At 43.4% G+C, this 27,426-nt stretch overlaps 1 protein-coding gene across 7 annotated transcripts in view; it reads left to right on the forward strand.

The window, feature by feature from the left end:
• Nucleotides 1–27,426, forward strand: part of RYR3 (ryanodine receptor 3) — a 566,003-nt gene that overhangs the window by 516,026 nt on the left and 22,551 nt on the right. For 6 of the 7 annotated variants that reach the window (XM_005559076.5, XM_065547708.2, XM_065547709.2 and 3 more), the window contains 16 exons: nucleotides 754–860; nucleotides 1,896–1,947; nucleotides 2,896–2,952; nucleotides 4,838–4,937; nucleotides 5,091–5,170; nucleotides 7,072–7,148; nucleotides 9,657–9,730; nucleotides 10,306–10,323; nucleotides 10,729–10,809; nucleotides 11,257–11,345; nucleotides 15,011–15,139; nucleotides 19,004–19,108; nucleotides 20,929–21,010; nucleotides 21,654–22,981; nucleotides 24,849–24,907; nucleotides 25,915–26,086. In XM_005559076.5, the coding sequence (XP_005559133.3) occupies nucleotides 754–860; nucleotides 1,896–1,947; nucleotides 2,896–2,952; nucleotides 4,838–4,937; nucleotides 5,091–5,170; nucleotides 7,072–7,148; nucleotides 9,657–9,730; nucleotides 10,306–10,323; nucleotides 10,729–10,809; nucleotides 11,257–11,345; nucleotides 15,011–15,139; nucleotides 19,004–19,108; nucleotides 20,929–21,010; nucleotides 21,654–22,981; nucleotides 24,849–24,907; nucleotides 25,915–26,086 (2,610 nt within the window). Of the gene's footprint in view, nucleotides 1–753; nucleotides 861–1,895; nucleotides 1,948–2,895; nucleotides 2,953–4,837; nucleotides 4,938–5,090; nucleotides 5,171–7,071; nucleotides 7,149–9,656; nucleotides 9,731–10,305; nucleotides 10,324–10,728; nucleotides 10,810–11,256; nucleotides 11,346–15,010; nucleotides 15,140–19,003; nucleotides 19,109–20,928; nucleotides 21,011–21,653; nucleotides 22,982–24,848; nucleotides 24,908–25,914; nucleotides 26,087–27,426 lie in introns of those variants that run through there. The other variant, XM_065547710.2, reaches the window with a different exon arrangement.

The raw sequence follows: 27,426 nt of genomic DNA on the forward strand, positions 1-27,426 counted from the left end.
CCTCTGAACCACTCATACAACCCATGTAGTTCTCACCAATTTACCGAATACGGTCCACCCTGCTGGCTCTGCCACTGCTAGAAAATTCACTTTTACCTCTGACATTAGCTGCTGTTTCTCTTTCCGTGAAAGGTGATAAAGAAAAGACCTGCTAAAGGGAGAAGGGCAAGGCCTGCCGCTCCAGGATGGCAGCTCTCAGGAGCAACAAGAATTTTAGAAGCAAGAGTTAGGTTAGGAAAGAGAAATGTTTTGCTGGGTTGAATCTAGACGAGTATTAGACCCAAAATGGCCCCACTGCTTTGTAACTCTTGCCCCACCTCCATGTCGAGCCCAGCTCTTCAAACGAAATGGCAGCTGTTGGCCTGAGAGAGCCAGTCTTTCAGGTGACTCTGGGGTTTTCCTCCTGAACTCAGGTGCCCAGAGCTTGCATGAGAGGTCAGCTGATTGGGATCTGTAGCTATTCCCTTTATGGGCAGCCTTTTGCTTTTTTTTTGTTTTGTTTTAACCTGGAATTGGAATGTTTCTTTGATTGGCTGTAAAAATAAAAAATAGATATACATATATACACATATATCTCAAACCTCGCGCCTTTAGGGCTTCTATCCTGAAATAAATAGATGACGTAGCGGTTTTGTTTTGTGCTTTAGTCTGATGCATTCTATGCCTTGCGCTTTACCTTCTCTTTGTTCGCATGCAGTCACGTGGCACGAGATTAAGTTCATGCCTAAAACCTATCTGTGTTGGTTTGTGTAGAAATCTCCAAAGGTGGAAGAGGAGGAGGAGGAAGAGACCGAAAAACAACCTGACCCACTGCATCAGATCATTCTCTATTTTAGCCGCAACGCTCTCACGGAGAGGAGGTCAGAACCACCAGATCACCTGCTTCTCTCACGCACCAGGGATACTTGTGTCCACTCCTAACCTTCCTCTCTCAGACGGCAGTGGGTGGAAAGGGGAAGCCAGATTTGAGCAGCCATCCTTGCTGCCTTATATGTGGCCATCAAGATATATCTAGGGAGCCAGGCGCGGTGGCTCACGCCTGTAATCCCAGCACTTTAAGAGGCCAAGGCGGGTGGACCGTCTGAGGTCAGGAGTTCGAGGCCAGCCTGACCAACATGGTAAAACACTGTCTCTACTGAAACTACAAAATTTGCCAGGCATGGTGGTGCACGCCTGTAATCCCAGCTACTCAGGAGGCTGAGGCAGGACAGTCGCTTGAACCCGGGAGTCAGAGGCTGCCATTGCATTCCAGCCTGGGCAACAAGAGTGAAACTCCATCTCCAGAAAAAAAGATATGTCTAGGGAAACTACATCAAGCCACAGCCTGCTCTTCATAATGTCAGACACGGAGCTGAAGATTAAACAGCCTAAAACTGTTTCCATGAATCAGTTAATCTCTGAATTCCGTGTTAAGCCAATGCTGGTTCACATTTTCAGAGTGGTTTCTAAGAATCAGAGTTGGGGAAGGGATTTTCTGATTAATTCACTAGTACTTATAATGTGAAATTTATATGACTCTTAGTCTTTCTTGTGGGGTCCAAAGAGTAGCCTGCTAAGGCCGGGCACGGTGGCTCATGCCTGTAATTCCAGCACTTTGGGAGGCCAAGGCGGGTGGATCACTTGAAGCAGGAGTTTGAGACCAGCCTGGCCAATATGGTGAAACCCTGTTTCTACTAAAAATACAAAAAAATTAGCTGGGTGTGGTGGCGGGTGCCTGTCCTCCCAGCTACTGGGAAGGTTGAGGCAGGAGAATCACTCAAATCCAGGAGGTGGAGGTTGCAGTGAGCCGAGATCGCACCATTGCACTCCAGCCTGGGGGACAAGAGCAAAACTATGTCTCAAAAAAAAAAAAAAAAAAAAAGTATCCTGCTAAATATTTCCTCCATTCTTTCCAGCAAATTGGAAGACGACCCTTTGTACACCTCCTATTCCAGCATGATGGCTAAGGTACACCTAGGTTTTCTGCCCATTGTCTCTGTCTTTCTATCTTCCCTTAGACTTCTTTAGATGCATGAAAATTGTCATGTTGCATAGCAGGCCTGGGACTTTGTCATGACGTAGGTTTCAGGCATTGCACAATTCATGTGCCATAGAGATGGTATTAGTAAACCACTTCACTGTCTTCCTAAGGAAACCTTGAAGCTTTGCAGAAACAATGAGTGCTGGTGGATAGGTTCACACTGACATTTCTAAAGCCAGCTAAATGGGGCTTGGGCATACAGACTACCCTTGTGTTTTCACTCAATGTTCAGAATACATCAGACAGTTCAAACACATCCACAGGTGAAGGTTAGAAACTAGAGAGAGTTCTCGGTGTTCTGGAAGAGGCAGTGTGACCAGAGATGTTCTACGTCACCTAGAAAGATGGTGACCTCTAGAATGCTGAGTGAATAAGGGAAACTTTCATGTCAGGCAGAAAGAATGTGTTGGGGTATAGGAGCACCTATTCGTTGATCTAGCTGTACCACAGGGCCCCAGTGGGAAGAGGCACTTTAGGATTCACATCCTAGGTGATGTGTCTCCAATCTTCTTGCCATGCCCTTGGGGCTGTATCTAGGAAGTGGCAGCTCCCTGCCTTCCTGTCTCCCATTTACACCGGAACTTTACTAAGGAAGGAGGGTTCAAGTCTGTGGTTAAACCAGCTAAGTCGCCATTGATGATGTGAGCTCCGTGTTCTCATTTCTCATTAATGAACTCTATGGTAACTGCAAAGATGGCATTTACGGTAGAAATGTTGCCCAGCAGTGGCCAAAATGTTCCTGCTTTTACACAGTGCTGAGGTCCTGAGGTGCCTGTGAATTACATGCTATCCCCTGCCCTTGCAGAGTTGTGTTTATTAGATTCACCTTTAATTTGGTTGTCTGTCTTCTCCCTTCCCTGCTCCCTGAAATCCAGAGTTGTCAAAGTGGTGAGGACGAAGAAGCAGATGAAGACAAGGAAAAAACATTCGAAGTAAGTTCTCATGAAGGTTAAAAACAGAGCCACCCTCCAAGGCCAACAGGCCAGGCCTTCAGAGGTGGGGGCTGACGTTAGCGTAAGTGGCTCGCCCACCAGGAGTGTGTGAGTTGGCAAATCTGCCTTAATAAAGCACACCCATTAGCTGTGGTTGTCCTGTCGGTCTGCCCATGAAAAGGTAGCAGGTAGTATGCCAGTCAACAAACCACTAGCTTTGTTCTTGTGGGAAATTTTACTCAATGACTGTAGTAACAGGGGCCATAGAAGGACAAACTGAAACATCTGAAATGAAAAAAAAATCAGAAAAATGAAAATCAAGTCAAGCGTGGTGGCTCACACCTGTAATCCCAGCACTTTGGGAGGCCAGGGGAGGGAAGATCACTTGAGCTTAGAAGTTCAAGACCAGCCTGGGCAACACAGGGAGACCTAACTCATCTATACAAAAATTTAAAAATTAGCTGGGTATGGTAGTGTGCTCCTATAGTCCCAGCTGCTCAGGAGGCTGAGGTAGAAGGATAGCTTGAGCCCAAGTATTTGAGGCTGCAGTAAGTTCTGATTGTACCACTGCACTCCAGGCTGGGGGACAGAGTAACATCCAGTCTCTCAAAAAATAAATAAAAAAATAAATAAATAAATAAATAAATAAATAAATATGATTATGAAACCCCGTCTCTACTAAAAAATACAAAAAACTAGCCGGGCGAGGTGGCAGGCGCCTGTAGTCCCAGCTACTCGGGAGGCTGAGGCAGGAGAATGGTCTAAACCCGGGAGGCGGAGCTTGCAGTGAGCTGAGATCCGGCCACTGCACCCCAGCCTGGGTGACAGAGCAAGACTCTCTCTCAAAAAAAAAAAAATTAAAAAAAAAAAAATAATAAAATAAATAAATAAATATGATTTAAAAATCAGAGGAATGGAGATACTTGAATGGTTTTTGCACTATTATTCTATAAATGCAAGTTGATAGTGATTTTTATTTTGAGGCAGTACAGGACCCTGAAATTCTCAAGATTAAACTATATTAGGTTACTTGTACTCTTTTGTAGACAAAGTATATGACAAAACACAGCAGAAGTAAATGACTATAATTACAGTCTGGAAAGCTTTGAGAGTCCCATAACCCATGTCTGGTAGAAAGTGTACGGCGGCTCACGCCTGCAATCCTAGCACTTTGGGAGGCCAAGGCGGGTGGATCACCTGATGTCAGGAGTTCGAGACCAGCCTGACACTCCAGCCTGGGGGACAAGAGCAAAACTCTGTCTCAAAAAATGGCCTGGCCAGCATGGCGAAACCCCATCTCTACTAAAAATACAAAATTAGCTGGTTGTGGTGGCACACGACTGTAATCCTAGCTACTGGGGAGGCTAAGGTAGGAGAATCGTTTGAACCCAGGAGGCAGAGTTTCCAGTGAGCTGAGATCACACCACTGCACTCCAGCCTGGGAGACAGAACAAGACTCCATCTCCAAAAAAAAAAAAGAAAGTGTTAGCTGTGGTCTGAGCATTCCAGATAAGTGAGCATTTCCTGCATTCAGCCAGAAATACTCAAGTAGACCCCTCAGCAGGTTTCCCTGTGTAACAGAACATAGAAAACAAACACATTTTCATGTCGGGTTGCTTCCCACAATTAAGGTATCCAAAAGGAATGAACTGCATTTTCTATCAGTACAAAAAATGGAAAATATATCATCAAAATAAGAGTGATGGGTAGACAGGTTTAGAAAGCTGGGTAGTGTCTGGAAATGAACTTCAGAGGTCTGCTTTATCCAGGTTGATGTGTGTTGCCTTCCTTAGGTAACTGGGAAATTCTCTCTCACCTCACTATGGGTGAACTCCCTGGTGGTGGGTAGAAACCAGTCTTTCCCTGTGATTTTTTTGCCCCCCAGGAGAAGGAGATGGAGAAGCAGAAAACCCTGTATCAGCAAGCTCGGCTGCATGAGCGTGGTGCCGCGGAGATGGTCCTTCAGATGATAAGCGCTAGCAAAGGTGATTTCCCTAGTTTCTGGATGGACCCATGTAACTTCCACAAAGATATCATGCTGTGACATAAAGCCATTATTAAAGAGCCCTGCTGAGGCCCAGTAGGCATGATTTACCATCTGTTTCCTTAGTGATTCAATAGAATCTTCACCATGGCAGGTGAGATGAGCCCCATGGTGGTTGAGACTCTGAAGCTGGGGATCGCCATTCTGAACGGAGGCAATGCTGGTGTGCAACAGGTAATGGGAACTTGCGGCGTCTGGGCAGACTCCCGGGGTATTCCCATTTGACTCCCGTCATGCTTCAGGGAAGAGGAGTTGACTAGGGGTACACCCAGAATCACTTAGCTGGCATTTGTCCTTAGTGGCCAGTTACATCAGAGTTGCTGGGAACACAACCAGGGCTGGGATTCTACAGGCAAATGTGTCTTTAATAAAGAGGTTTTACCCAGGATTAAATATAAAAAACATTTAGTTTTTCATCAGTAGATAGCTTTCTGTATAAATATTCTCTAGAAAAATGTCCTGAGAGTTAGGTTTTTACTTTAGCCCTTTATTTTCACTTATTAGCTGCCTTTACTATGAGCAAGGAGCCTCAGCAGTTAAGTGGAGTTGATAAACTCATAAACCTGTTATTCGGCCAGGCGCGGTGGCTCAAGCCTGTAATCCCAGCACTTTGGGAGGCCAAGACGGGCGGATCCCGAGGTCAGGAGATCAAGACCATCCTGGCTAACACAGTGAAACCCCGTCTCTACTAAAAAATACAAAAAACTAGCCGGGCGAGGTGGTGGGCGCCTGTAGTCCCAGCTACTCGGGAGGCTGAGGCAGGAGAATGGCGTAAACCCGGGAGGCAGAGCTTGCAGTGAGCTGAGATCCAGCCACCGTACTCCAGCCTGGGCGACAAAACGAGACTCCGTCTCAAAACAGAAGCAAAAACAAAAACAAAAAAACCTGTTATTCATTCATTCATTCATTCATTGAGCAACTCTTTACTGGCTGATGGCCATGCCAGGCTCTGCTGCAAAGGCTGAGGGTGTAGCAGTGAGTAATACAAATAAAAACTCCTGCCATCGTGCAGCCTACACTCTAGTGAGCATTAAATGCAACAACACATAGAAGCATACAACCAAGTACCTGACACATAGTATTCCTTCAACCATCTGAATTGGAACAGGTTGCAGAAGACAGGAATGCACCGGTGTTTCTCAGGCCCTCCGGGTTCTGGTTAAGGGCATCTGTGTGTACAAGGAAGTGAAATTTCTTTTTTTTGTTTTTGTTTACCTTGACTTAAATTCTGAGTGCCATTTTCTTTTTATTTATTTATTTATTAATTATTATACTTTAAGTTCTAGGGTACATGTGCACAACGTGCAGGTTTGTTACATATATATACATGTGCCATGTTGGTGTGCTGCACCCATTAACTTATCATTTACATTAGGTATATCTCCTAATGCTATCCCTCCCCAAACAGACCCTTGGCATTCATGAGGGTTATATCCCAGGGCCTGGGAGAGTCTTTACATTCACAACTACCATTGTTGCATATAGCTTTTCCCAGTCTTTAACTCATCCCCCCACAATTTCTCCAATTTTTCATTAAAAACTGTCATTTTCTAAGTTATCCTTCACTTTCTGTTTCTACCACCTACCACTAGCTGTCAGTTGACTTTCTTACAGCGCCTTTTGTTTATTTTTTAAAAAACAAAATTTTTATTATGTCAGACAAAGTTCCTACCTTCCAGTAAGAGAGAACACAGGAAACAAGGCCTCGTTGTGAAAGAAATACTGAGCTTTCAGCGAGGCTCCTCACTGGCTAAACTCCTTGCTCCTGTGTGCCAAATTCGTAGCATGAGCTATTCAGATTATAACTCAGCTTCATGATACATTACTGTATCAAGGCCTTGGTGCTTGTTCCCAAATAGAAGGGACCTCAAACAGTAGGTCTATGAATGTCTTTTCCCTAGAAGAAACGCCAGTGGGCCTGTATAAAATAAACATAATCTACCCCAAGAGACTCTGATTCCCTATGTAGAGGATCCAACTCAGTGTGGCTGGAGATTTCTCCATCAGGATTAGGAGGGTCAGCTCTGTGGCATAGTTTTCATGACTCTTCCCTTTACAACGTGTCTCCCTTGCAGAAAATGCTAGATTACCTAAAGGAGAAAAAGGATGCTGGATTCTTTCAAAGCCTTTCTGGTCTTATGCAGTCTTGCAGGTAAATGCGGGAAAACTACCACAGCATTTAAAAAACTCTCGCCTCTAAGGATAGGTGGCAGGGGAAGGGGAGCACAAAATGTACTGGCCTACCATAGAATTCTGGAGAGAGGAGTCACCTACTTTAGAAAGCTGAGAGAGTAGGTGGTGTTCCTCCAGTCTTCAGGATTACAATTCAACTAGCCTTCAGAGGGGAAAATGGGATTGCCATTAGCCACGTACCCACGCTCCCTCACTGGCGTTGTGTGTAATCTCCTTTCCTTACCTCCATTTTTATGTTGCTCTCCCAGGAGGCTCAGTGTGCACATTGAGTTTCTCCTCAAACATGTATGCCCATAAAAGTCAAACCAGAAAAGAATGGAAAAGCGGGGGGATTCCTGGCCATGACTCAAGGCTATGTTTTATTAAAGCCACTAGGTACTTCGTTCATCTTATCTTAACAGTTCTTTGAGCTCGAACGTGTGTTAGGGTGGTATGTATTTTGACACATCCATTTTGACAGGGGTACATCCTGGCGTGGGACCATTTTGACATAGCCTAAAAAACAAGGCTTTGAACTTTCCATTCATATGATTAAGCTGTTTAAGTCACCCCTCATGGCTGAACGGCTCTGACACATAAATGATATATAACCAAGAGTCATAGGTCATGATACTTGCTCAATTCAGAGATGAGCCAGAATCTAAGAAAAGTGTCCGCCTATTGTCTAAGATTCATATGTATTTGGATAGGCTGCAAATAATTGTAAAAGAAATTAAACTTTTAATTACCTAGCTCATTTACCTCCAATTATGCTTTCCATTTAAAAATTTGGAGGATGGACATCCTTTCTTTTGGTGGACTATATACTTTTGCTAACCATATTTCACTGGGTAAAATATCGTAACCCGGGCAGTAGGGAGTGTATCTGAGCTGCAGGATAATTCTTTATTCTCAGCTCTGTGGGGCTTCTTCCCCACCAACAGTTTATTCATTTATTATCTCCCTCAGGAAAACAAAACGGAGTATTTCCAGGCCTGACCCTCTGAGGCTAAAATAGTACGTATGAACTCAGAGATGGCAAAAATCAAGGCAGCTCAACTTCATATTGCTCATAAAATTATCCATTTACTTTCTAAGAGTTCTCTCAGTATCCTGTAATCCTTAATATTTCTAAACTCATGTATAATGACAGTTTGGAGAGACAGGTGATACACGCTTAGATGCCAAGTGAGTTCCAACAGAAGTTTTAAGGTGTCTTACTGCTGGGTTTTGTATGATGATGAAAACAATGTATGTTTTTAAAATATTTAAGCAGTAGGGAAATTAAAACATTCAAAATGGGCATTTAGGAATGGAGTAAGGATCAGAAATGTGTGTTGTACAGATTCACATTCAAAACTGCTGCTTCAGAGCAACTATGTCCAAATGGCTTTTCCCATGTTTTCCTCCCCTGGCAGCTAAACGACAGTAGAAGGATAGCTTTGTGTTGATGAGCAGGCCTTTTTGCCAGCAGAATCTGGGGAAAAAAACAAACAAAAATGGCAGTAGAGATTTCACTGTTTACCTAAATCATTTTTACCTAAGTGATGAAATTAGGTAAATGGAATTTACCTAAATCACAAAACATGTGACTCCTTAAAAAGAAAACAGGAACGCCAGATTTTTCTCCATGGCTTTGCCCAGTGGCAGAAGGAAAGCTAAGTTTTGCAGAGTCTTAATGAACTTAGCCATAAACTTTCCTAAGAGCTATATTCTATGTTCTATGAAACCTTTCAGATTCAGGAATAAGTTAGACTCTGTTAGTAAAATGGAATGAGCCCCACTTAGAAATAACATGATCATATAATGGATTCATCACCAAGCTTTGTGGTTGCACTAAGGCTTCCTGGCTAAGTAAAATTTGGCAGTGGCTGTGACTGGGAAGGTTGTGGGGAGGAGGGACAAAAATGAAGGACAACTTGTCATAGGTTCAGGAACACCTGGAGACACTATTGCCTATGGAAAGCGGAACCTCAGCTTCTATAGGCTTTTGCATGTTGTAGAATCATAAAAGGGTGTGGCCCTTTGAAATCGGGAAGTTTGTAGCTTGTCCTAAGCTCTGGAAACCACAATTCCATATGATTCTCAGAGAAAGTAGGTAAAGGTGGGAGGCAAACATGAATCAGCGCAGTTTAGAGTAAACTTTCCCTCGAGAAATCTTCGAAACAAATGATTCCTTCTTTATTTGGAAAACCTTTCTAAACCTTCATAAGAAAAGACTCAAACTGGACAGACAATGAGAGTCACCGTAAGTGTTCGTGACCCCTCTACCTGTATGTAACAAAGTCTCTGAGCTACAGGCACCTAAGACAATGCTGCTCGGCACAAAACCAAGGAATCATTAGACTTTCAACCACCCTGGAATGTGTTAGTTTATTTATGATAACACAGGGGCAGGATATTCTTAGTCAATAGATACACTGACGTTAGAAATCTGCTTTCCCAGTGTGCATAGCCCTGAACCTTGTTTCTTTCTGTCTATTAAAAGTGTCCTTGATTTGAATGCATTTGAGAGGCAGAATAAAGCTGAAGGCCTGGGGATGGTGACTGAAGAAGGAACACGTAAGTAACTAGTAAATGTGAAGGCCATTCTCTTCCTGATTAAAATCTTTTTTTTTTTTTTTTTTTTTTTTTTCCCAGGCAGAGTTTCGCTCTTGTTGCTCAGGCTGGACTGCAATGGCGCGATCTCAGCTCACTGCAACCTCTGTCTCCTGGGTTCAGGCAATTCTCCTGCCTCAGCCTCCCGAGGAGCTGGGATTACAGGCATCCGCCACCATACCCAGCGAATTTTTTGTATTTTTAGTAGAGGTGGCGTTTCATCATGTTGGCCAGGCTGGTCTTGAACTCCTGACCTCAGGTGATCCACCCCACCTTGGCCTCCCATAGTGCTGGAATTACAGGCGTGAGCCCCCGCACCCAGCTGTTTAAAGTCTTAATTACCTATTTCTGGTCAGAGCTTATGTCTGCTTAATATGCAGGGACTTGCTCTGTTTCAGCAAAATGTTTCCAAAAGTAGCTTTAATAAAGCTATCATCTAGGATAGATGTGTTCACATAGCCAGTTTTAACTAAAGACAGTTTATCATGATGTTTACAGTTTTCTTACTTTGTATTCTTCAATTTTTCTCTCATTACCAGTCATTGTTCGTGAACGTGGTAAGTTTCAGTTTCTGGCCTGAGTTCCTACCATGTGTGTGAATCCTAGGAGATCTCATTTAATTGCCTCAGCACAGAAACATTTTAGGCTTGGTGGTTGCATGTTGAGTTGAACTCAGCAGTTTGGTGCTTAATTAAAGAAGTGTCTTCCATCTGTAAAGCATGGGTTATGGACTGTGAGCCATTTACTCTCCTTACCCAGTTGTCTTCATTACAAATGCCTTTGTTGGGCATTGTGCTCTGCAGCCTCAGCTCGGTTTGATCGGGCTTTTCACCATTCATCCAGAGTTCCTTTTCCAAACCATTCTGACACAACTCCTTTATCATCTGTGTAGTCACTTGCATTAGAAAGTAGTCTCTGTTGAGAAGCCAAACCGATGCTCATCAACATTTTATGTTTTCAAGGTGAAAAAGTACTCCAGAATGACGAGTTCACGCGTGATCTCTTTAGATTCCTACAGTTACTTTGTGAGGGACATAACAGTGGTGAGTGGAACAGATTGATCTGCCAAGGAAACACAGCACTCAGGGACAAAACTAAAATTCCATTCAGTAGGCCTCCATTTGATGCAACTGGTTGTTAACTCCAGGACATCAGTTAATGCATTCCTCAATAAGAAACTATGTGAATATCATGGCTAGTGATATTTAGTGCCACCAAGGCTAAGCTGCTTCCAGAATCTTTAGATGAGAAATCTAAATACCCAGCCCTTTCCATCTAGCCCGTTGGGCTCATTAAGTCCAGTTTCTGGTGTCGGCAGGTTGGGGGGTGCTCAGAGCAGAGCTCTGCCCTACAGGGTCTGCCATGATCCAAACATGGTATTCTTGTAAGCCTTTTCACATAGACTGTCTTATCTGAGCTCAGCTGAGAGGGCATGCCTGGCCCCCTTGGCATGGCAGGGACAAGCTCTGACCCAGCACTGGTGCTCTCAGACTTTCAGAACTTCCTGCGGACTCAGATGGGTAACACCACCACCGTGAATGTCATCATCAGCACTGTGGACTACCTTCTGCGTCTGCAGGTGAGTGGGAGGGCCTTGGACAATGGGACCTCTCACCTTTGCTTCCAAAAGATAAACACAGTTACACAGGGTCAGGGACAGCCCAGGATACAGTCAGACCCCCATAAGGAAGGCGTTGTAATGTATATCCACAGATGCATGGGAAGTCCAGCGTCCAAAGAGTACATTTGAAGACAGAAGTGGGAGATGTGGTTAAACACCAAATCATCTGTTATAAAATGCTGGTTTACTTTAGTTTTGCCAGTGAAAACCGATCTGTGGTGCTATAAAACAATCAAGAGTATAAGACAACCAAAAGCTCTGAAATAACCTGTGAATGAGAACAGATTTCACTAGAAAAAAAGACTTACACAAGATGATAGGAATAGGATGAGTTTACAAGTTCGTGTTGAGAAGTCAGATGGTTTGTTTCAAGGGAGTCCAAATTATGTTGAGAAAATCTATACAAACATATTAACAAAAAGAGATTTTTTTTTCCTCTTTGCTGATTCCTCATCCTGGTTCTGCCACTTACTGGTTTGTAACCTAGAGCAATCTATTTAACGCGCCTGTGTTCCAGTTTTTTCATCAGTAAAAGGGGTAGCACCTGTGCCATAGGGTGGTACATTTGAGTACAGGTATACCTCATTTTATTGCAGTTGATTTGATTGTGCTTCACAGATGCTGTGTGTTTTACAAATCGAAGGTTTGTGGTAACCCTGCATCAAGCAAGTCTATCTGCTGTTTTACCAACAGCATATACTGACTTGGTGTCTCTGTCACATTTTGATGATTCTCACAATATTTCAGACTTTTCACTATTATACTTGTAAGGTGATCAGTGATCTTTGGTGTTACTATCGTAATTGTTTTGGGGTGCCATGAAATATGCCCATGTAAGACAGCAAACTTAATCAATGTTGCGTGTGTTCTGACCACTCCACCAACTGTTCCCCCTCCTCCTCAGGCCTGCCTGTTCCCTGAGACATAACAGTGTTGAGGTTCGGTCAGTTAATAACCCTACAATGGCCTCTGAGTGTTCGAGTGAAAGGATGAGTCACATGTCTCCCACTTTAAATCAAAAGCTAGAAATGATTAAGCTTAGGAAGGAAGGCGTGTTGAAAGCTAAGACAGGCCAAAAGCTAGGCCCCTTGCACTAAACAGCCAAGCTATGCAAAGAAAAAGGACATTAAAAGGGCTGCCTCAGTGAACATATGAATGATAAGATAGCAAAATACCCTTATTACTGAAATGGGGACAGTGCGAGTGGTCTGGATAGAAGGTCAAACCAGCGACAACATTCTCGTAGGCCAAAATCTAATCTAGAGCAGGGCTTTAACTCTCTTCAATTCTGTGAAGGCTGAGAGAGGTGAGGAAGCTGCCTAAGAACAGTTTAAAGCTAGCAGAGTTTGGTTCATGAGGTTTAGGGAAAGAAGTCATCTCCATAACAAAAGTGTAAGGTAAAGCAGCAAGTGCAGATGTAGAAGCTGCAGCAAGTTATCCAGAAGATCTAGCTAGGATAATTGATGAAGGTGGTCACACTAAACAACAGATTTCCCGCATACATGAAACAGCCTTCTCCTGGAAGAGGGATACCATCTAGGACTTTCATAGTTAGAGAGGACAAGCCAAATAGCTCGCTTCAGAGCTTCAAAGGACAGGCTGACTTTCTTATCGGGGCAGTCCAGCTGGTAGCTTTAAGTTGAAGCCACTGCTTATTTACCATTCCAGAAATTCTAGGGCCCTTAAGAATTATGGTAAATCTACTCTGCCCATGCTCTATGTATAGAAGAACAAAGCTTGGATTGTCATCGTTTACAGCATGGTTTACTATTTTAAGCCCACTCTTGACACCCACTGCTCAGAAAAAAAAAGATTCCTTTCAAAATATTACTGTTCGTTGACCATGCACCTGGTTCCAAGAGCTCTGATGGCGATATACAAGGAAATGAATCCTGTTTTCATGCCTGCTAATACAACATTTATTCTGCAGCCCATGGATCAAGGAGTAATTTTGACTTGCAAGTCTTATTTTTTAAGAAATACATTTTGTAAGGCTACAGCTGCTATAGATAGTGATTCCTCTGATGGATCTGGGCAAGGTAAGTTGAAAACCTTCTGGAAAAGATTCAACATTGTAGATGTCATTAAGAAACACTGTGGGCCAGGCGCAGTGGCTCACGTCTGTAATCCCAGCACTTTGAGAGGCCGAGGCGGGCGGATCACAAGGTCAGGAGATCGAGACCATCCTGAATAACATGGTGAAACCCCGTCTCTACTAAAAATTAAAAAAAAAAAAATTAGCCGGGCGTGGTGGCAGGTGCCTGTAGTCCCAGCTACTCAGGAGGCTGAGGCAGGAGAATGGCGGGAACCCGGGAGGTGGAGCTTGCAGTGAGCCAGGATCGTACCACTGCACTCCAGCCTGGGCGACAGAGCAAGACTGCATCTCAAAAAAAAAAAAAGAAAAAAGAAAAAAATTGTGATTCGTGGGAAAAGGTCAAAATATCAACATTAACAGGAGTTGAGGAAGTTGATTGCAACCCTTGTAGATGATTTGGAGGGGGTCAAGACTTCAGTGGAGGAAATAACTGCAGATGTGTTGGAAATAGCAAGAGAACTAGGATTAGTAGTGGAGCCTGAAGAACATAAAGCTGAATTGCTGCAATCTCATGATCAAACTTTGACAAATGAAGAGTTGCCTCTCATGGATGAGCAAAGAAAGTGGTTTCCTGAGATGGAATCTTGCTGGTGAAAACACTGTAAACATTGTTGAAATGCCAAAAGGGATTTAAAATATTACATAAACTTAGTTCATAAAGGAGTGGCAGAGTTTGAGAAGATTGACTCCAATTTTGAAAGAAGTTCTGTGGGTAAAATGCTATCAAACAGTACATGCTACGGAGAAATCTTTCATGAAAGGAAGTCAGTTGATGCAGTTAACATTGTCTTATTTTAAGAAATTGCCACAGCCACCTCAACCTTCAGCAGCCACCACCCTGTTCAGTCAGTGGCCAACAACATCAAGGCAAGGCTGTTCACCAGCAAAAAGATGGTGGAACTTACAACTTGCTGAGAGCTCAGATGATTGTTAGCACTTTTTAGCCATAAGTATTTTTTAATGATGGCATGTACATTGTGTTTTAAAGACATAATGCTGTTGCACACTTAACAGACTACAGCATATTGTAAACATAACTTTCATGTGCGCTGAGAAATCAACATTTTGTACAACTCACTTTATTGTAATATTCACTTTACTGTAGTTTATCTGTAATCAAACTCAGATTAGCTCTGAATCTCTGATGTATGCCCGTATATGTAATGCACTCAGAACAATGTCTGGCACTTACAACGTTAGCTGTTACGTTGTTGCTGTTATTATGATTATTTGGATAATTACCATTATCTTCACATATTTCACATTGAATAAATTATCCTATTTCATAGTCTCCCAGTTCCAGCTGAAGGCAGTCCTCACTCCTATCCGTTCTTTCCTCTGGAGGGATATTTGTGCTTGAAAGATTCTAGAGGTCGAGTATCTCTGCGCGTCTTCACAGGGTCTCTGGCTCCTGTCAGAGCAAAGAGGTCATAGAGATGCAGGATTCTCATGTACCCTTTCCAAACACCGAGTTTAGCTTCACTGACTGAAGTCTGAGAAATACTAAGCTCTACTCATTTGTTTTTAGGAATCAATCAGTGATTTCTACTGGTATTATTCGGGGAAGGACATCATTGATGAATCCGGACAGCACAATTTCTCCAAAGCTCTGGCAGTCACCAAGCAGATTTTCAATTCTCTTACAGAATACATCCAGGTACGTGCCACAGAGTGCATGGTTGAAAGCCAAGAGAACATTGTTGATATGCATATATTCTATATTCCCTACAGAATACTTGATTGTACACAGTGCACTATCCATCCAGCCCTAATGCTGACAATATTTACTTTCTATAAATAGGAAGCAATAGTACCTGCATTCCACAAGAAGCTATAGTTTGGGGTCCCCCAACTAGACCTGTTTATAGTGTTCACACTTTATTTGCATTTATCTAGTTACATTTTGCTTTCCCTCCTAAACTAAAAATTTTTCATGGAAAGAAAATGTCTTACTCAACTTAAAATTCTTTATATCTAGAACAATGTCTGGCATATATCTGTTCAGTAAGCATGGAGAGTGGAGTGGAGAAATGATTCATAGAATAAAGGAATTAAGGGATAAATGATGTTTTCTTGATAGTATGAGATTAAAAACAGGATCCATGAGATCCTACTGACTTGTCAGAAACTAACTCTAGAAGAAGTAACTTCAGAAGCACACAAACTACATGCAGTGGCGGTCAAATCTGCAAGGGAATTTCATGTTAAATGTCTAGATCTTGCAGCAGTCTTTCTCTGTTGGTAGCATTTTCTATTCATTGTCTATGGTGGTCTAGCTATTTTGGAAAAGGAACAGAGGATATATTCAGGCATAATTTGCTATAAAATTAGTAGGCATATCATTACCCTCTGTGATACAAGTTTTTTTTAAAGCAAAAGTAATACTTCATCTTCAGATTACCATAATGAGGAGACTCATGAATAGGGCTTTTATTCATTCATTCAACAAAACGCTCGGCTTGTACTCTGTGCTGTGGTTCATGAAAAGAAGCACAGTATATTGCCTCTACCCATAAAGAGCTTACAATGTAATTGAGAAAATACATATGCACAAGGAAAATTATTCAATATAAGATGATCATACGGCCGGGCGCGGTGGCTCACGCCTGTAATCCTAGCACTTTGGGAGGCTGAGGCGGGTGGATTGTCTGAGCTCAGGAGTTTGAGACCAACCTGGGCAACATGGTGCAACCGTGTCTCTACTAAAATACAAAAAATTAGCTAGGCATGGTGGCGTGCGCGTGTAGTCCCCGCTATTCGGGAGCCTGAGGCAGGAGAATCACTTGAACCCGGAAGGCAGGGTTGCAGTGAGCTGAGATCACACGGCTGCACTCCAGTCTGGGCGACAGCAAGACTCAGTCTCAAATAAATAAATAAATAAATAAATAAATAAATCATACATGATTTAAAATAATCATACATACTGTGCTTAAGAACCACATATGTGGCCAGGTGCAGTGGCTCACGCAAGTAATCCCAGCTCTTTGGGAGGCCGAGGTGGGCAGATCCCCTGAGGTCAGGAGTTCAAGACCAGCCTGGCCAACATGGTGAAACCCCATCTCTACTAAAAAATACAAAAATTAGCTGGGTGTGGTGGTGGGTGCCTGTAATCCCAGCTACTTGGGAAGCTGAGGCAGGAGAATTGCTTGAACCCAGGAGGTGGAGCTTGCAGTGAGCCAAGATTGTGCCACTGCACTCCAGCATGGGTGACAGAGCAAGACTCCTTCAAAAAAAAAAAAACCCCACGTGTGTATGAGTTCAGAGGAAAGCAAGCCCCTTAAGAGCCTAGGGGCCCAGCTGTGGTGGCTCACTGGGGCCTGTAATCCCAACACTTTGGGAGGTCAAGGTGGGTGGATCACCTGAGGTCAGGAGTTCGAGACCAGCCTGGCCAACATGGTGAAACCCCATCTCTACTAAAAATAAAAATTAGCTGGGCATGGTGGCGGGTGCCTGTAATCCCAGCTACTCAAGAGGCTAAGGCAGGAGAATCACTTGAACCTAGGAGGCAGAGGTTGCAGTGAGCTGAGATGGCACCGTTGCACTCCAGCCTGGACCACAAGAGTGAAACTCTGTCTCAGAAAAAAAAAAAAAAAAAAAAAAAAAAAAAAAAGGCTGAAGGGCTCCAAGTCTCCATAGTACCACGTAGGCTATGGATGGATGCAGATAAGGAAGTACATTCTGTGTCAGTGATTTGGAAAAGTTAGAGATAGGATTATGCATGGTTTTGTAAGAAATAAGGTCAGCAATTATATCCATCTTGCTGAAACAGAAGACATAGGTAAGGAAAGAAATGGAGAATGTTTTTTACCTTTTCCCGTACACCTTCATTTCTTTCCCAAAGAACATTTTTATTCCAAGAGTCCAAGAGTTTTTAGTGACTTTTTTTTTTACTGGTAATGTGACTGAGCCAAAACTTGTTCTATGAAAAATGTTAAATTCTCATCAAATAAAGATCCATGTGATGAGCCAGCTGGCACCATCAGATCATATTTGCTCATTAAAAGAAACACAAAACTAAGACTGTCAACTTGAAAGGGAGGATTTTGAGGGGAGATATATCCTTGTCACTCAAGCATTATAAGGACATGAAGAGATAAACATAAAAACAAGTTACTGAAGTTTCACAAAATGCAGTGTACCTAAGGACATCATTGAATATATTTGATAAGCATCTGATTTGATCTCTGCAAAATCCATCCTCATCTTCAGAACTTCCCATGGAACACGAACCCAAAAGTAAAGGAGAAGCTCATTTTTGGTGACTTGGAACAAAGCAACCAGCTTTGTTCCAAAAAGAATCTAATGGTTTCTAGGAATCAGTCACTGAATGTACATAAACAGTGATTTTTAACAAACTTATGTGGTTTGGGAATGCAGGCAGTATTTCTCCTGCTCACCTTTTCAACCTTGGGAATCCTGCCAAGACTTTTCTAGAAATTAGGGTAATATATGTGTTCCTTTTAGAACTTTCTTACTAATTCGGAGATTGGTTAAAGGGTAGAAAAAATAGACTGTAAAGAAAATATAAGAAATGTTGGCTCAATAATGATCTTCAAAAATAGTGAGATTATTGACCACGCACTGTGGCTCATGCCTGTAATCCCAGCACTTTGGGAGGCTAAGGCAGGTGGATCACTTGAGACCAGGAGTTTGAGACCAACCTGGCCAATATGACAAAATCCTGTCTCTATTAAAAATACAAAACAAATCAGCCAGGCATGGTGGCACATGCCTGTAATCTCAGCTACTTGGGAGGCTGAGTCACAAGAATCACTTGAACCCAGTGGGCAGAGGTTGCAGTGAGTCGAGATCATGCCACTGCACTCCAGCCTGGGTGACAGAGAGAGACTCTGTCTTACACACACACACACACACACAGAGTGAGATTATTAACATGGAAAATGCAAACTAAGTTATTCCTCTACATTTGACTTTCAGAAAAGTTTGTTAGAGATGCTATTATATCTGAAGTTTAGGTTAATAAGAAAATCCTAGAAGTGGTTGAATGCTTAGATTATTACACAGATTTTTTTTTTTTTTTTTTTTACTTAATTAGATAGCTGTGTGATTATCAGCATGTGTAACTTTGCCTGGAAACAATAGGCAGATGAGGGCCTGGTTTTCACACTGTGCTTCACAGCACCCTTGAGTTCCTCCAAAGGCCTCTGAGGCCAAGGTGAGGGTGGGGAGTGTGCCCTTCAGCCCTGTGTCAACCACAGCATTTCCCTGTTTTAAATACTGTTCTCCAGTGTAAGCTCTCATTTTAAGAACTCATTCTGAGGCTAAAAGAAAGTCTCTGAAAATCGCTGGACTGTGAAATCCCTGGTGGTTTTTCCTAGATATGGTATCCTATAATCAGGAAAAGAAAAAAGTAATATCTTGGGAAAATACCGAGCTGTGAAATACTTGACTTTTGGAAAGTCTGTCTGCTCATATAAGTAGGTATCAGATGCCCTTGCTAGGTGGGTTTCAGCGCAACTTGTGATGTGGAAGTGACATAAGAATGTCCTCTTCTCCACAGGGCCCTTGCATTGGTAATCAGCAGAGCCTGGCTCACAGCAGGCTGTGGGACGCCGTGGTTGGCTTCCTCCATGTCTTTGCTAATATGCAGATGAAACTGTCTCAGGTACTGTGGCCCATTCCCTGCACGTGTCATTGTTGTGAAATGCTAAGTCGGTCCTCACTCCTTGGTGTTCCCATTGTGATGTGGCTGTTTGATCAAAGGCTGGACAAGTCATGCATATTAGGTCTCAGTTTTTTAAACTGAAGGCCAAAATGGGAGACAGAAACGGATGCCTCCCAGGGGTCCCAGACAGGCTTTTGCATGAACGCAGCTTCCTTCTTTGTATCTCACCAACCTACCCTTTTTATGATTGCCTCAACATTTGCTTTCTATGGTGCTAATCCTTTCTGCTTCCTTGTCACTGTTTTGTCAACTTATGAACACTCCCTACCAGCCCCATGCGTCCATCTGTCCCATGTTGCATGTCTCTGTAATCCACATCCCTCTTCTCTCTCACCCCTGCTTCCTTCCTCCCTCCCTGTCTCTGCCTCTCCTTCTCACTCCCCATCTCTCTGGCAAGATGAATCAGAACCGCTCAGAGCATTTATTATGAACAAATAAATGTAGCATATGTAGCAGTTTATTGCCTCTCTCCATGGCAACACCTGAGGGAGGCCTTCAGGAGGTATTTGAGGCTGATTAGAGTAACATTTGCAGCTTTAACTTTTAAATCATGTGTATCTGAAATTTTCAAGGCTGTCACATCTGCCTCCTCTCTTCTGGAATGTGCTATTTAACCTTTCATTTTTCCCCTTTTGACTCTGGCCTTATGGGAGGAGAGAGTTCCTGGGAGGGCTGCCAATTTGACAGTAAGATGTCCATTCCTATGTCAGCTGGGCGGTGTGGTGCAGTCTCAAGGCGAGAGCCCTGGCCCTGCCACCTCCTCACCAGTGACTTTTGGAAAGCCACTTTCCCTCTCTGGTTTTGGTTTCATCATCTCTAAAATATTCAAAGTTAGAATAAGTGATCTCTGAGGTTTCTTCCCAGCTCTGATATCCTACACTTCTGTGATATTTTGTAAGTAGCTGTGGTACACACCATAGGTGATGAAGATTCCTGTGAAAGTTGAAGGGCTAGGCAAAGAGTTATGGTTGGGTTTTTGGTTTTGGGGTTTTTATTTTTTTCCTTTTTTCTTTTCTTTTTTTTTTTTTTTTTTTTTTTTTTTTTTTTTTTTTGAGGGGGGTCTGTAAAAGGTATGTGACTCAGAATACATTTTTAATTGAATCTCTAGATTGCCCACCTCAGATCTTCCAAGAATTGTTTTCTATTGTGACATAGGGTATAAAAGCATGGAGTTAGCTTAGCAACGCTCTTCCTGCATTGCTGAAATTAAAACCAAACAGACTAGTATCAAAACCATCCAGAGGAATAGCCTCCATTTTATTGCATTAAAGGGACAAGTGGCACCCAGATCACCACCACCTAGAATTAGGAGACTCTAAATTAATCCAGAAAGAAAGGAGAACCCACTTGGTGATTATAACCTTGACACCTTTACCAGATAGATGTCCAGTGTTCCCATAAAGCTCACTGGTAATTCTCCAGTGTAGAAAATGACAGCATAAGCTACCAGAGATACCTGAAGGCTCTTTGGTGCGTTGGGTTGTTCAGTAGTTTTGGACAACACTTGGTGTATCTGCCACACTGTACTAATGAAAGGAAAAATGTAAAGGAGCTTTGTTGGATGAGTCCTGCTACAGTGAGTCTCCCGGTGCTGCAAACAGTGGACGATAAGGCATCCTCATTGAGAATGAGAAGGACGCTCTTTCCTGACACTGATGCAGCCTGCACCTAACCTTTCCAGAGCAGGCTCTTCTTGCTCACTGCCCTGTACTTTACCGAGGGATCAGATAGCTCAGGGGTATCTCCTGTTTCTGTTCTAGGATTCCAGTCAGATCGAGCTGCTGAAGGAACTCTTGGATCTCCTTCAGGACATGGTGGTGATGCTTCTGTCCCTCCTGGAAGGTTGGGCTGTTTGGTATAACTAGGCCTTCACACAACTGTAATTGGTCTGAGCACTAACCTTACTGATCATGCAGATTATCCTTCTGGCAGGTCACTGATGCCATATGACATTGGTCAGAAAGCCAAATTTTCAGAAACAAAAAATAAAATGAGGGGCACCTGGTCTGATGGACGAAGCCTGAAATCAATTGATTTTCTATCAGTAGGAAAGCCAGAATGAACTGGGGAAAACCTCCAAGCTTTGCTCTTCCCTATCCTCTCCCTCTCCCCATTGCTTTTCAACACATCTGGCTGCCAGTGTGTATGCCAGCCATCTAGTTGGGCACCCTCCTAGGTCTAAGGGGATCAGAGGGACACCATGTATCCCTATGTGTCCCCGATAATCTGATAATGAAACCACTTCCCAGGCCCCAAGCCATGTTAAAGGCAGTGGTGTGGCCACCTCCTTCTTCCCTTTGTTTCTTTCCCCCTTGGCTCCTAGTGGTGTAGTCTTTATGGCTTGCTGCTCCCTCCTACATCATCACGGTCAGAGAAGAGCTGACTAATTGGGCACAAAAGTCTTCTAAAACTAGCTACCTGACAATTTACATGATGACTTGGGTTTATTTACATATTTGTATGTCTTTTTGAACCTGCCTCACAGGGAATGTGGTAAATGGCACCATTGGCAAGCAGATGGTTGACACACTGGTAGAATCATCTACCAATGTAGAAATGATCTTGAAATTCTTTGACATGTTCTTGAAACTTAAAGACTTAACCAGCTCAGACACCTTCAAAGAATACGACCCAGATGGTAAAGGAATTATCTCCAAAAGAGAATTCCAGAAGGCCATGGAAGGGCAAAAACAGTACACGCAGTCAGAGATTGACTTTCTCCTTTCGTGTGCAGAAGCTGATGAGAATGACATGTTTAATTACATTGATTTTGTAGACCGGTTCCATGAGCCGGCCAAGGACATAGGGTTTAATGTGGCTGTGTTACTGACAAATCTTTCTGAACACATGCCAAACGATTCCCGGCTGAAGTGTCTGTTGGACCCAGCAGAAAGTGTGCTAAATTACTTCGAACCCTACCTAGGACGCATCGAGATCATGGGTGGGGCCAAGAAAATTGAGCGTGTTTATTTTGAAATCAGTGAGTCCAGTCGCACTCAGTGGGAGAAGCCCCAGGTGAAGGAATCTAAGCGACAGTTCATTTTTGATGTTGTCAACGAAGGTGGGGAGCAGGAAAAGATGGAGCTGTTTGTGAACTTCTGTGAGGACACCATCTTTGAAATGCAGTTAGCATCTCAGATCTCTGAATCCGATTCAGCGGACAGGCCAGAAGAGGAGGAAGAAGGTGAAGATTCTTCTTACGTGTTAGAAATTGCGGGTGAAGAGGAGGAAGACGGGTCTTTCGAGCCGGCCTCTGCATTTGCAATGGCCTGTGCCTCTGTGAAGAGGAACGTCGCCGACTTTCTGAAGAGAGCAACCCTGAAGAACCTCAGGAAGCAGTACAGGAACGTGAAAAAGATGACTGCGAAGGAGCTGGTGAAGGTGCTCTGCTCCTTTTTCTGGATGCTGTTCCTGGGGCTGTTCCAGATGCTCTTCACCATCCTGGGAGGAATCTTTCAGATCCTCTGGAGCACAGTGTTCGGAGGGGGCCTGGTAGAAGGGGCAAAGAACATCAGAGTGACCAAGATCCTGGGTGACATGCCTGACCCAACCCAATTTGGTATCCATGATGACACTATGGAGGCTGAGAGGGCAGAGGTGATGGAGCCAGGTATCACCACTGAACTAGTACACTTCATAAAGGGGGAGAAGGGAGATACAGATATCATGTCAGACCTCTTTGGACTCCACCCAAAGAAAGAGGGCAGCTTAAAGCATGGGCCTGAAGTGGGTTTGGGTGACCTCTCAGAAATTATTGGCAAGGATGAACCCCCTACGTTAGAGAGTACTGTACAGAAGAAGAGGAAAGCTCAGGTAAGTGTCATCTGTTTCTTTCGTCTTCCTTTATGCCTAGCATAAGACTTGTCACCATATCTTGTCATCAGTACTGACACCATTTCCCCAGGAGCCAACACTCTATTAGACAGTGGTTGTGGTGTGATTATGCTGATCTTATAATTCCACCTCTGACGTGTCTGCAGAAATCAAGACTTAGATGGTTATCTCAATGTCTAATCATTGGTTGGTCTTCTAGTTTACATTGTAGAATTCAAACGTGATGGCCTGTAACACTTTGCCTCAGACTTTTATTAGAAGGCTAGTTCTCATGCTGTGCAGATGCACTCAGTGAACTGAAAGCATAGAAAATGAAGAATAACATAAAAGGAGACCTTCCTTTTGAGACCGTGCTTTCTCAGTGTCATAAAAGGTCAAATGATCTCTTATGATTTGGCCTCTCAATGAGTTTGATCATGCTTGGGACATTTTTATCCTTGCAATACACTCACTATTCAGTTAGTACGTCATGTCAGTCAACAAGATTAAGTGAACAAGATAGCAGGAATTCAGAGCCCCTTGACCATGGAAGGTTCCGGATATTGTAGTATCCCATTCACAGTGTCACTCTAGCATCAGAGAGAGTAGAGAAATGTGAAAAGATCCAAGCCCAAAAACATTCATTCACTCATTCATTCCATTCTTATTTACTGAAAAGTTAATGTGCATTTGTCACTGTTTTGGGCTCTGGGAATATAGTGGTCAATAAGAAACACACTGTCCCTACAGTTTAGTGGTGAATAAAGGCATTGGAAAAGTCAAGACAAGTATAAAGAATGCTAGAAAGGAGAAATGTCAGGTACTATAGTTCTCTGTAGGAGAGAATGCTGGTTTGAAGATTCAGGGAAGAAAACATCAGAATCAGCATTCCTACAATATTATTCTGTTTTGCTCCCTGATGTAGCCCCATAAACCTAGAACACAGTTTGATACATAACAGGGTCCCATTCCAGGACTGCTGTGTGCCAGCGTGTGTTCTAGGATAGGGGAATACATAGGTTTAAAGCAGAAAAAACATTCTTGCTTTCATGAATCTTAACTTCTAGTGGGAGAAGACAACAAATAAGATAATTATTATTTGTGCTGCGTGTTAGAACACGTGAACATGCAATGAGTTACACAGCTAATATAGGCCCATCAGAAACAGGTAGAGGAGGTGTCGGAAAAGGTGTCATCTGAGTCAAGTCCTGACAGGCAGCAGGCACATGAAAAGCTGGGGCAGGCATACTCCAGGCAGAGGATATGGTTAAGTATCCTCTGGAAGTACGCCTGGAAGGATCGGGAATGTTCCAGGAGGTCTGCGTGTTTGGGTGTGGGACACGAGTCAAATGGTACAAAAAGGGGATGAAGAGAAACACCAGGATCATGCAAGACTTACAGGCTGTGTTGAGGAGCTTGAATTTTACTCCAACTGCAGCGGTCCTCAGCCAGGGGATTGGGATACTGGCAAGAGGATTAAAGACAAGGCAAGAAGCAGCCTGTCAGATGGAGGCAGGCTGATCAAACTTGGTTTGATCTGTGTCCCATCTCTTTCTGACCCCATGGATCAGTAGAACCACTGTCATGAGGCTCTCACAATGTCCTAACACAAGTTTCCTCTTCGAATTGAGTAAGTAAGAGAAGGGAGGTTGAGTTTTCCAGTTTCAAATCTTTGTCTTGGCATCTCTTCAGAGTCACTTGATATATATAGCAGGACACTTATGTTCGGTGATCCTGAGAGAAGCAGAAACATGAAAAGGAAAAGCCATTGAAATTTGTGACCAAGAAGCAAATGGCCAAGAAAATGTCTCATCATCATGACCTCGCTTCTTTGAGGAAAGCTTGACTGATTGTTGTTTTTGTCTAGGCAGCAGAGATGAAAGCAGCAAATGAAGCAGAAGGAAAAGTAGAATCCGAGAAGGCAGAGTAAGTTCTTGGTAGCATCAACTACTCTAACTGCTATGGTAGATAGTTCTTAGGCCAGGCAGAGTGGCTTACACCTGTAATCCCAGCACTTTGAGAGACTGAGGCTGGAGGATCACTTGAACCCAGGACTTTGAGACCAGCTTAGGCATCATAATGAGACCCCATCTCTACAAAAAATACAAAAATTGCTGGGCATGGTGATGTGCACCTGTAGTCCCAGCTACTTGGGAGGCTGAGGTGGGAGGATTGCTTGAGCCCAAGAGGTCGAGGCTGCAGTGAACCAAGATCACATCACTGCACTCCAAGCTGGGCAACAGAGCAAGACCCTGTCTCAGAAACAAAAACAAAAAAAAAAAAGGAGAAAAGAAAATAAGGAGAGTTATTGATAGCATCTGATATTCTGTTGCTATAGTGAATAGAAAACTTGATTTCTATCAATGCAAGCAATTATTCTGCAAGCCCTGGGTATATTTTCTTTTACCCTAGCTATATAATAAATACATTACATTCATCTTGCTAAGTTTATAATCCCACTGGCAGATCAGAGTTTCACTCTCTGGCCAGATGACTTTGCAACTGCATATATTGACGACAATGATATCTAATATTTATTAAATACCTATTATTTGTCAGGCCTGTGCTCAGGTCTTTTATACAATATCTTGTTCAATCTTGCCAGAAGCTTAGAAGAGTAGGTACTATTGCTTAGAAAATAAAGGGTAACTTCAGAAGGGGAAAAAATTTGTTAAGTCTAATTTCAGAAGAAGAGTACAAACTTGTATATAGCTGATGTACACCAAGATCATGGTTCATCCAAGTGGTCGCCACTCATGAAATATAAATTTAATGTCCAGCCACTGTGGGTTGATAGAGACCTGAAGTTTCCACCCTCAAGGAATGATTCTACCTCCTGCCCCCTCAACCCAGATTTCTCTTTAATCTCGTCTCCCTTTTGGGGCCAGACCGCCCTCCCTTCTGCCTGCTGACTGGGTTTCCCATATCTGCAGCGTGGAAGATGGAGAGAAGGAAGACAAAGACAAAGAAGAGGAGCAAGCCGAGTACCTGTGGACAGAAGTCACAAAAAAGAAGAAGCGGCGTTGTGGTCAGAAGGCTGAGAAGCCGGAAGCTTTCACAGCCAATTTCTTTAAAGGGCTGGACATCTATCAGACCAAGTTACTGGTAAGTGCTCCAGCCTTGGCCCTGTCCATGGTACAGGCATTGGCCCAGGCAGATGGCAGAGAGGTGTCGCTGATTTGTTTCGCTGCTTGGTCAGTGACACTTCCTTCCCTTTCTCATTCCTACACTTTCTTCTTCCCATGTCTCTACCTGTTCCTTTTCTGTTGGAGGAAAAGGGGGAGAGCCTGGAAAGAACCACAGTCCTCCAACAGCTCTGCTATCAGCACGGTGTCCTCTGTCACCCGTTTCCTTACCAGGAGAGCAGGAACACCTCTTTCTACCTAGTCCTTTATGTCTATTATGTGGGGACTTAGCTGATCCTGGTCCAAAAGCTCAGAAGTGGTTTGATCATGTGGGAATCAGAAGGAATGTTCCTGTTATGTTAGCTTCCCACACTAGTCCTCCAAACCTTGACTGTTCTATAGGCAATCAAACCTTAGAACAGCTTGTAATATTCTTTCTCTGATCCATTGCCTCCTGAGGTATAGTGGCTGAAGGCCAGGACCACACCTTCCCTAGCACCATTGGTGAGGGCTCCCCACAGAGACATTGGGAACTTTACCCAGGCAGCTTCCGCTCCAGTCTGTGGATGCTGATTTTTCTGGGGAACAGGGCAGCGAGAATGGGAATGTTGCTTCCAACAAGGGAGGAGACGAGGCTCCTGGAACTGTAACTCGGAAAGGAATGAGGACACATTGCTGCCTGAGGCCACAGAATGGCTACATCCAGGCTGGGAGTTGCCAGGGTCTTCTGCGAGCCTAGATTACTTATAATTTCCTAACAGACTGCTTGCTGCGAATACGCATACACACAGCACTTCAAGGCAAGGCTCGAGTCCTCTGCTGGTGGCGTGTTTAGGCCTTTGGCTCCCTGAGCAATAAGCCAGAGCAGGATTCTTTATAGCAATTCTAAAGCAATTTTTTTTTTAATCAACATTTTGGTTCCATGTTCATGACATGACACAGTCATGCCATGGCTGTGTTAAGAATGCCAAGGTTGGCCCGGTGCAGTGGCTCATGCCTGTAATCCCAGCACTTTGGGAGGCCAAGATGGGTGGTTCATGAGGTCAGGAGATCGAGACCATCCTGGCTAACATGGTGAAACCCTGTATCTAGTAAAAATACAAAAAAATTAGCCGAGTGTGTTGGTGGGTGCCTGTAGTCCCAGCTACTTGGGAGGCTGAGGCAGGAGAATGGTGTGAACCCGGGAGGCAGAGCTTGCAGTGAGCCGAGATTGTGCCACTGCACTCCAGCCTGGGGGACAGAGGGAGACTCCATCTCAAAAAAAAAAAAAAAAAAAAAAAGAATGCCAGGGTTGCCCTAGAAGAGTGGTCATCCAAGAGA

This window comes from Macaca fascicularis, chromosome 7, assembly GCF_037993035.2.
Source record: "Macaca fascicularis isolate 582-1 chromosome 7, T2T-MFA8v1.1".
Taxonomy (NCBI): domain Eukaryota; kingdom Metazoa; phylum Chordata; class Mammalia; order Primates; family Cercopithecidae; genus Macaca; species Macaca fascicularis.